General features: G+C 39.2%; 1 protein-coding gene across 2 annotated transcripts; it reads right to left on the reverse strand.

The window, feature by feature from the left end:
- Positions 1-2582: 2582 nt before the first annotated feature.
- IP5PII (myo-inositol polyphosphate 5-phosphatase 2) lies at positions 2583-8731 on the reverse strand. Of its 2 annotated transcripts, none has more exons than XM_089606605.1 (11): positions 7933-8731; positions 7712-7817; positions 7501-7608; positions 6632-6719; positions 6423-6530; positions 4788-5625; positions 4487-4677; positions 4251-4359; positions 4011-4159; positions 3191-3412; positions 2583-3030 (listed from the first exon to the last, which is right to left on the reverse strand). In XM_089606605.1, exons 1-10 carry the CDS (start codon positions 7960-7962, stop codon positions 3196-3198), a joined length of 1944 nt encoding a protein of 647 aa, XP_089462731.1. In that variant the 5' UTR covers positions 7963-8731; the 3' UTR covers positions 2583-3030; positions 3191-3195. The 2 variants fall into 2 exon arrangements, with proteins under 2 accessions (XP_089462731.1, XP_089462723.1); XM_089606597.1 differs by having other exon boundaries at positions 2583-3035.
- Positions 8732-10419: the final 1688 nt, after the last annotated feature.

Raw genomic sequence — 10419 nt, forward strand, 5'->3', positions numbered from 1 at the left:
ACAATCCCGACCGTTGCTTTTCTTGGAATATAGGCTGCATTGACGTTAATCTTTATCATAGTGATCCATTGTTGGTTTTTCCCACTACTTCCGATGTTCTCGACTAGCTACATGGGTCTGACTGTGGCTTATCTCTGGATCTTGGCACATCTCCTGAACACGACCCTCGATACACTGCTTCAGCCATCGACGAGTTTCGTATATCCCCTGAAAATTTTATCATTTATATATATCCAGATTACTTTCAATGCTATGGCATTCCGGACCATGTACTCATTCCTTCTCGCCCCTTTTTTTTTATTCCGCTCTTGGTCACCTGTTTTTGCAAGTCGAGAAGACATCGGAAGCTCTTCAGCACCAATTCTCCAAAGCAACATTTTGAGCCTTTCATGGATTTTTAATTTCCATAATTTTTCCCAGACTTCTCTTTTTGGATTAAAGGAAGGTGGAGCGAGCTCCGTGTGTGCCGATCTTGTATTGAATCGCCCATTTTCCGTAGCCGTCCGGATCAAGTGATCTCGTCTCTCGTCCTCGTAGATCTTCATGTCTTTAATTTTCTTTAGCCTTTCTTCTTCACACATCGCTCTGATTCTGGCTATATCCCACTGTCTCGTACCACGGACGAATAAATCTTTCACCACGTCATCTCGATGTGACCTTGCTGCCGGCCTCGTCTCTATCCGCTCCATCCATGTCCACCGATCCTTAAGGACCATAACCTCATCTCCTCTTCCCACTATGAATGCTAATTTTCATTAACAAGATCTCTCAACGATAACACATCTTTCCATCCACCTGAGTCACCTTTGTGTTGCTCTACACGAAGAAAATTTCCAGATTTGCAGTAGCGTTACTTGAACATTTTGACCCACAAAATGTCAACTTCACCCTCCACCATCACCAAGTGATTCATAAGTTGTTCTCGTTTCTCCTCCGAGCAATTCTGAGTGAATACGAGACCCGATTTATGAATGTTCACCCCATGCCCCCGACAACTTCTCATAAGTCTCTATACACTTCCACATGGCATTGACTCTTTTACCTCTTCTCGACAAAATCAAATCGTATCGTTTGAGAAAATGCCATCTCTATTCTTCCCTCAAGCGAAGTCGTGATAAAACTTCCGTAGCGATGATGAACAAAAATGGGGAAAGCGGATCTCCTTAATGGAGCCCCCTCGAGAAATTATTTTTTTTAATTGGGCCACCATTAAAAAGAATGACACTTGACGCCGACAAAATACATTGATCTATCAAGTTGATATCCTTCGCCGAGGCATCAAAACAACCGATCAATCTTAGAATAAAACTTCATTCCATATGGTCATCCGCCTTGCTCCCGTCGATTTTGATTCCGACATGTCCACCCTTTTCTTGTTTTTTCTTCAACGCCGCCATCACTTCTCTAGCTACAATTGTGCTTTATGCAATTCAACTTCCTGGCACAAAAGCCGATTGGAATGACGAGATCATTCTATCCAAATGTTTCCCCAACCGGCTCGTGATAAGTTTTATGATAACTTTAAAGCAAAAGTTACACAAACTTATAGAGCGGAACTTCTCGAAGGAATCGGTCCCATCAGATTTTGGGATGAGTACCACATGCGCAAAGCTCATAGCTTTCAAAAGTTTCACACTTTAGTAGAATTCTTGGACAAATTCCACTAGAGAGCTCCCCACTATGCTCCAAAAAAATTGTAGAAATTTCATTAAAGCCTATCGGCCCCAGCCCCGAAGCCTTCATTCCATTCATAGACCACACCATCTTTTTTTATTTCTTCCCATGTCAGAATCTCTTGAATATCAGAGTTGTCCTCGCTGCTCAAAACCGGCAGCACGAGCCCTCAAGTCCCTCCTGCTCCACAAGATTGGAAGTATAAACAACTCACTGAATTTGTTGTTGGGGTGATTCCCGATATGCTCTATCTCCTCCAGCCAGGTACCATCATCGAATATCACCAATAAAGTTTCTTTTTCGTCGGACTGTCATCGCCGTATGGACGAAGCGAGAGTTTGAACCTCCGTCTTTTAACCATAGCTCACGCGAGCGTTGTCTCCAGACCAAGGCAATAGTGGAGCTTAGCCCTTTGATCTCTTCCTGTAAGCTTTTTTCTTTTCCTACATTCACGCGATTATATGGTATTTTCTGAACCTCACTGAGGGATTTCTCGAGATCCTTCAGCCTGCCATGATTGTCACGCCAGCGCCTAGATTGCCACTATTGAGGATAACAATCAAAGAGAATTTGGCCATGATCAGATTCCCGAATGGGATCATTCCGGAAACCCGCCTTCGAATATTTTTTAATCCAACTTGGGCTTACAATAGCTCTGTCCAATTTTTTCTCTAATACGAACACCACCTCCAAAGGACCATACACACCAAACATATTTTTCGCATCATAATAGTACCAATTGAGGTAGTCATTTTGGAAATAAATAAATAAATAAGTGAAATTTATCGTTGTCTTAGATCTCGGCAACAATACACTGCAAGTCTAGTGTAAAGTACGAGTTAAACTAAATGTGGATCGAACTTATTGCGAGAGCTCAAGTACTATATAAGAAAGAAAGGAGAAATAATATTGCCACTTATTTTTCTTCACAAATTGTATACAAGCAATAAGAGAATTGGTATTTGTCAATTTTTGTTACGAGTTCCGTAAACATAAGAAGTTACAGCAAATAAGTCCCAGAAAACCCCAAAAATGGAACAGTTAATTACATTGACCCAAATACAAAACCAGTTGAACCCACCCAAGAACAAAACTGTTTTACGGAAAAAAAAAAAACAAAAAAAAACAAAAAAAAAAACAAAAAAAAATTTCTATATACATAACATAGTCACCTGATTCTCTCACGGACTAAATTCTAGTATGGTTATTATTATCAAGTTCAGTCATTTGATTCTCGTCTCGTCCTATCTATAACCCCAATGACTGAAACAAACTTGAAAAAAAAAAAAAAAAAAAAAAAACCCGCGATGACGGTCCTCCGAAATATGCATTTCTAGCCTCGGAACCCGCCATGAACTGCCCTGAGAAGAACCTTTTTCTTATTCAGCGTGGATTTCGAAAACGAATCACGTCTAAAAGTACAAGAAAAATTCATCTTTCACGTGTGTATGTATTTGTGTGTATAAATGTATATGTGTGGCCTATGATCATTATCAGTATCCATGAAGAGACCGACCTCTCTTAATACTCGAAGTCCATGTCATCGTCTGGGAAAATCTCCGGATGGATCGCAGCGTGGCTGGTTACATTGAGTGCCTTTTGCAATTTCCGGTGGTCCAAAACCTCGACTTCAAGTAAGAATGTCGAACTCACAGGCCGGTGATCGGAGAGCTTTAGCTCCGCCCGACCGTACGAGAGTTGCTTTATGCCTTTCCCGAGCCACAATATACGGTCGCACCTATTCATTCCAATACAAAAAAATTAACCAACAAAAGCAAAGTGGGCGATCGCAACACATATCGCAAATAAAATTTATAGAAATAATTGTGTTTAATAGCTAAATAGCAAATTTTAATATAAGGAAATATTATATACAATACCTTTTTGAAACTAATTGATTAACAAAATACCCAAAGTTGCGTTGTAATTTTTTTTTTTACACTAATTTAAATTTTGACACATTATTTAAAAGCAATTTATCAGTTTCAAAAATATTAACCTTATGATTAATTTTAGTTTTGAAATCAGATTAGTGCACATTTTGGCTATTCTTCTTATTTAAGGCAAACCTCGACTATTTTGCAAATCCTTAACTTTAAATCGACTTTTTAGCCATATCACCCAATAGAACAAATCTACAAGTACTAGGTTTCAATATATTTTTTGACCATGTGATTAAAAAAAAAAATTGAAGGGATAAATGTCTTGTATAAGTCAGTCAAAAAATTTAGTGTAGTATCAAAACAGATTTTGAATAATGTAAAGCTGAAACATGAAATTTTGGCTCTTTTACTAACCAATTAGTTTCAAATAACTAGTTTGTGTAATTTACATACCAAGCCGGGGATCTCTTCTTCTCTCCCTCTTTTGGGTTCTCGCCGACGAATCTATCGGAATCGAAGGCGTACTTGTAAGTGGGAGGAAAGTCGATCGTCCCTTCTCTCCATCCATGGAATACACGCCCCTCGCGTAGCTCCTTGCTTAGCTGTCACGTCATCAAGAATTTGATCGGTCTTAGTACTAAGTGTTTGGTAAAAAGAAGGATTTCAAAATCAGATTTTGGTTGCCTTGATTACCTGATCAGACTTTACAAGTTTGTCCCAATTTTTTAGCTCAACGAGCTTCCTAACCTCAGAGTCCGACATGTTGAGTCGGTAATTCAAGTCTCCGAACCAGAATATTTGGCTAAAAAACAAAATCAGACAGAGCATTAGATTAAACAGGCAGTAAAGAATAAAAATAAAATAAAATAAATAAAAAATAAAAAACCCAAGAATTTGGGTTGTAATAGCCCAATATTTCTAAATCTTACTCGTGAGAAGGGATCGTCTGTGGTTGATCATCTTCGTCAAAGACGGTGGACGAGAATCGGGTCCGTTTAATGATCTCGCACACGTCCGAGTTGCGCTTCTGCTCGGCTCCTTCCTTCTGACCGGAGGTCAAATGAGAGCAAACGAAGCACATCCGCGACTGGAATATAGACATGCTCACCGACACAGAACCCTGCAGAAAAAAATAAAAAGCCCACAACGTAAATACGACATGAATAAATATATATACATTATCGTTATTTCACAACCATCACCACATTCATCAGACATTCTTTTATTTACCTTGTTCCCCATGTAGCCCATCAGACCAATCCCGACCGGGAAGACCTTCAAATTGTTGATGTGTCTCCTAAGCCTCTTCCGAACCCAGATCGACACGTAAATCCCGACCATCTGCTTGCTGACGATCCTCACGTACCTCGGTCGCCTCTTCGCACCGCACTCCGATCCTCCTCCGCCGGCGGAACCGTCCTCGGGATCCTCGTCCGGGTTCTCGTCGAAAGTGTCCTCGTCCGCTTCGAAAGCCTCGTCCGGGATCTCTTCGGCAATTATAAGCTCCGCGTCCTCGCTCCTCCGCTCCGTCCACCTCAGCTCGAGATTGCTCGAGCTGCGGTGGTACTTCCCCGTCCCCGTGCTCGCCGCGAGCTTCATGGGAAAAGCGAGCGGGTTCGGGTTGAACCCGATCCTCGCGGAGCTGCTCAGGACTCTGCGGAGCTTCGACGAGCTCGACGAGACGACCTGAGGCGTGGCGTCGAGCGAGCGCTCGGGCCAGTCGAGGCGGCTGTCGCAGTCGATGCCGTAGATGCGCCTCAGTCGGAGGTTTTTCCCGTTGGCGAGGGCTCGGGAGAACTCGTCGCCGGAGCTGAGGTCGAAGCGGTCGTCGTACTCGGCCGCGAGGAGATCCAACGGATGGGAATCGATCTCCTCGGCGAGGGCGTCGGCGACCGAGGAAGTTCTCATCACCGGGGACGGTGGAGCGCTGTAGCTCTTGTGCTTGCTCTTCACCGCCTCCTCCGACTTGTTCAGAGTCCTCCGGATTATCGCCTCCCATTTCGGGATCGGCTTGTTGTCTTCCGCTCCGAACACGTTCCCCGCGTTCAGAGGAACCACCTCTTGGAAACTGTCGAAAACAAAAAAAGAAAAACGGAACATATCACTTGTAAGATCACGAGGTACTCATTTCATCACTGTGCACCTATTTCCAAGATAAAACCAAAATGAATTTTGAAATTCTTTTTTTAAAAATTATGTTTTTTTTCCCAATTCGCTCATACGAGTACTCGCGGGGTTAGTAGCGATAACTTGGTATATTTACTATACCACCATTAACTAAAATATGTCTATGGTTATCCAATTGGCGGGCTTGAGGAATAGTCGAAGTTAGACCTAATCTAAAAGGTCCGGGGAAGAAAAAAAAAAAAGACATTCAACTAAACTCTGGCAATTACATCATATTCATTAGAAAAGATTAAGGGAGTACTTGTAATTAAGTTGAGATACGGAGTTGGTTTTTAAAGATCAAACCCGTGATAGGTACACACCATGCTTAAATGAACACTTCTCTAAGAAATCGGACTAACTTATAAAATTGGTAAAGAACTGAAATCAACTTATAAGATCACGAGGTACTCATTTCATCACTGTGCATTCGTTTCCAAGATAAAACCAACTAAACTCTGGAAATTATATCATATTCATCAGAAAAGATTTAAGGAACTATTTGTAATTAAGTTGAGATCCGGAGTTATTCATTTAATTGCCGATTGGTTTTTAACGATAAAACCCGTGATGGGTACACATCGTGCTTTAATGAACACTTCTCTAAGAAATCGGACTAACCCGTGAAGAATGAGACCGAATTGTGCACAGAATATATCACCTATTCATTTCGGGTTTAGAAGATGTCGAATGACTCACCCAATGATGAAGATGTCGGAGGGGTCGTCGTCGGTGCAAAGCCAATCCTCGATGTCGAGATCTTCACCGGGAACTCTTCCTGCAACATTCCAAGTGCCAATTGTCACCCTACAGCAAAAAAAAGAGTCCCCCGAATTTCGTTCCAGTGAGAAACCGCTGCGATTGAGTCATCACAAAAAAAATGGTGAAAGGGCTCGGAAGAACCAAACCTCACGTCCTTCGTGTTTATGTACTGAGCCCGGAGCGTCTCCGATTTTCCTCTCCTATGCCGGAGATAGCCCTTTGAAGAAGCCGTTTCTGAATCACCGAAGAAAAACAAAATTTATTATCGCACTAGATGAAGAGGGACACGAGAAATTTCGCATCACAGTACCAAAAAGAAATTTTGCATCACAAATGAGTCAAAACATGCATCCTTTTCTTCCAAATTTCATTAGAAAGCCAAAATAAATAGGAAATGTTTAACAGAATTGGCAACAACAAATACGCCAACAGTTCCAAGCAAGAAAAAGGAAAAATACAATTCTTAACAGACACAACAAATTTTACTAATACCGTTTTCAAGCCTTATCCGAACCCAAAATCACAAATCGTCAAAAATTGCAAAATCAAAAGGCAGACCAGGATTTCTTATCAAGGCACAACAAACAAAAAATCCCATAAATAACACACAATATTGGTCAGAAGTGTCATTCTCTTCCTCCAAATATAATCAGAAAGCCATGAAAAAACCGGAAATCGTCAAAAATTTAGCGACAGCAAAATCACCTAGAACAATTATGAGCAAGCAGAAAAAAAAAATTAAAAAAAAAATTCTTAACAGACACAACAAATTTAAGAATTCCAAATTTAATTGATACTTCTTATGAACAAAACTAAAACCCAGAAGAAAAACACACACCCACATCATACAATGTAAGTCACAACCCTCATTCTTTTTCTCCAACTTTCACCAGAAACCCGCAAGAAAACAGAAAATCAGCACAAATTTCTCTGAGCCTTTTGCTTCTTTCTCTTTACTTTGATCACCAAAACAAAAACAACAATAATATAAATGAAAAAAAATTGTTAAACGTGCCTGAATTTTGGCGGGAGATAATGGGTTCTTGATGGTGGTGGCGACTCTTCTGCATCCGAGTCGCATGACCTTCGAACTCACTCAATCTCGCGTCTTTCGCAGAACAACCTGAGACCCAGAAATCGAAAAAACCCAAAACCCATTACACCTGATTAGAAAAAAAAAAAAAAAAAAAAAAAAAAAAAAAAAAAAAAAGATAGCCTTGACTTACCATCGTCTTCGCTCTCTGTCTCAGAGCCAACTTCGTCTTCGCTAAATTCGTCCACTTTGGGCTGTATGTTCAGCCATTTCTTCATCACAATTGACGGCCAAAAGGGCTGTTATTCCCAAACACAAATCAGCACAGAATTCAAGTGATCTCTTGACCAATAATAATAATAATAATAATAAATGAAGGAGGGAAGGAAGGAATATATTTTCAAAGAAGCGTACCTCAGACCGCTTTCCTCTCTTGGATTTCATTATTATTTTTTTGCTTCGGTTTTGTTCAACCAAAGATCTTACCAAAATGCCATGAAACCCAAGCTTCCTATTTATATGTATATATTGAATGAAACCCAGTATCTCAGCTGAAACGCATTTAATTGTCACTGTTGTACTTGTTGTTGACAACTATAATTAAGAAATTATTATTATTAATATTATTATATGTCCGTGTGTATCTCCGACTCCGAGTGTTGATGCTAAATTTGGTCCAGTATTATAATTTATATAATGAACAAACAAATAAATAGGACAGGAAAAGTATGGACGTAATGAACAGACCACCACAAAACCTCAACTTGCGTTTGAAGGAATTAATAAATAAATAAAAATAATTTACAATTAAAATGGTCCTTCTTCACTCACTCCCACGTCGATACATACCAAAGCCTGTGATATTGTAAAACAATAATATTATATATGTATATATATATGCTCTATAAGAAAATACAAGACAAGACAAAACAAAAACAAAAAAAATAACACCACACCTAAAATAAAAAGGAAAAAAATTGGTCATTTTCAGGGATATCTTGATCCATTAGGAAGCTGAAACCAACTTGATATAACCGCCATTATGATAATCATAGTGGTAACTGGGATTTGCCATAAATTAAAGAACAGATAATGTGTATATCGTGAGTAGAAAAAAAAAATTAAATTTATAATACAACTGGGTTTATATCTACAGTTTATGTCTCTTCAGAATGAGAATGACCCAAAATACTGTTTTGACTCATCTCTTCCATTCCACAAGTCAAAATCCTTATAATTGCTTGCTTGCTAACAAGCCAAAAATTAAACACGTGATTGTGACTTTTTCCAACCAAGGAAACTAATAATAAGTTACACATATAATATAGGAGAATAATTAATAATTAAGAGAGATAATAAATGTCTGGTCTCTGATTATACCATACCAAACGTGTATGTATAGCTTTCTTTTCTTTTTCTTTTTTTTCCATGCAATGCAATCAGAGCCCAAAAGAAAATATTAATGAAGACCCTAACATTGATATATATGGAAAAGTATGGTCTGAATAAAAAAAAGTATTGAATATTATCAAAGAGTTGACGACCAAATATCGAATTTGAGCCAATAAAACGACGAGGGACCACAGAGATGGACTCAAACGCACTATACGTGAATCACATTCGATAGCTGGTTTGTGTTTTCAACTTTTACAAGTAAATACCCCCAAAATTAATAAATTTATCATATGAAAAAGATTTCTCCCTTTGTTTCTCACTGGCCAAACGTGTGAGCTGAAAGTGAGATAAAAGTATTAGAATTAAAAAAAAAGAAAAGAAAAAAGAAACGGTTGAAAGGCTTTCTAAAATTGATTTAGACCGTTTATTTAAAGTTCTAAAAAAGTAAGAACGTCCTGGGATTCTCCGTCACTCTGTGCGTGTATGACCATTTAGCGTTGTCCAGAGTATGATTATTTTGTAATAAAACTTTAAGATATTTCACATATTATTTCATTTAATATAGTATATCATATATTAAAACTTGTATCGTGTTAGTGTAGGGTAGGACACACAGATATTATAATTATAAATATAAATCTGTTTACACCGTAGAGGAAACATCTTTGCCGGTGATATAAAGATATAAAAAAAACTATCAAGTATAAACCTCTCTCTCTCTCTCTCTCTCTCTCTCTCTCTCTCTCTCTCTCTCTCTCTCTCTCTCTCTCTCTCTAACTTTGAAAAAAACATGATAATTGTTGTTAATTAGCAAGTCTGTTACTAAGATTGATGATTTGAAGCTTAAGCTTAGCTCGGAGTTTGATATGAAGGACCTAGGCCATGCCAAGAAAATCCTGGGCATGGTGATTGATAGAGACAGAAAGAACAGGGTGCTGAAATTGCATCAAAGGCCATACCTGGAGAAACTGGTAGAAAAGTATGGTAACAGGACGTGTAAGGCAGTTCCTATGCCTTTAGCTGGGCATTTTATTCTTGACAAGTCTCAGTGTCCATGCACAGATGCTGAGATTGTTAAGATGAGCAATGTCCCATATGCAAATGTGATTGGGTCACTCATGTACGCTATGATCAGTACAAGACCAGACCTGTCTTATGCCATATCCCTCTTGAGCAGATTTATGTCTAATCCAGGACATGATCACTGGGTTGCTCTGAAGTGGGTTGTTTCTTATGTCAATAGCACTATTGATGTTGGCCTGTGCTATGGAAATAGAAATGCTACTTTGGACTTGGCAGGGTATGTGGACTCTGATTTTGGTGGTGATCGTGACTCAAGGAAATCGACAACAGCATATTGTTTCACCTTAGGGAGAAACTGTATATCTTGGAAGTCACAGCTGCAACCTTTGGTTGCTCAATCGACTACCGAGTCTGAATATGTTGCTATCGCTGATGCCTTTAAAGAGGCTGTGTGGTTACAAGGAATGTCAAAGGAGGTTAACT

The sequence above is a fragment of the Urtica dioica genome, chromosome 2 (assembly GCF_054948205.1).
Source record: "Urtica dioica subsp. dioica isolate 48M chromosome 2, U.dioica_male_clone48M_v1_H2, whole genome shotgun sequence".
Classification (NCBI taxonomy): Eukaryota; Viridiplantae; Streptophyta; class Magnoliopsida; order Rosales; family Urticaceae; genus Urtica; species Urtica dioica.

Excerpts from the sequence above, each read along its gene's own strand:
- IP5PII (XM_089606605.1), bottom strand. The coding sequence starts at position 7,962 with ATGAAATCCAAGAGAGGAAAGCGGTCTGAG. Across the intron at positions 7,818-7,932 it reads AGAGAGGAAAGCGGTCTGAG|CCCTTTTGGCCGTCAATTGT; the intron begins GTACGCTTCTTT and ends TGGGAATAACAG. Across the intron at positions 6,720-7,500 it reads TATCTCCCGCCAAAATTCAG|AAACGGCTTCTTCAAAGGGC; the intron begins GCACGTTTAACA and ends TCGGTGATTCAG.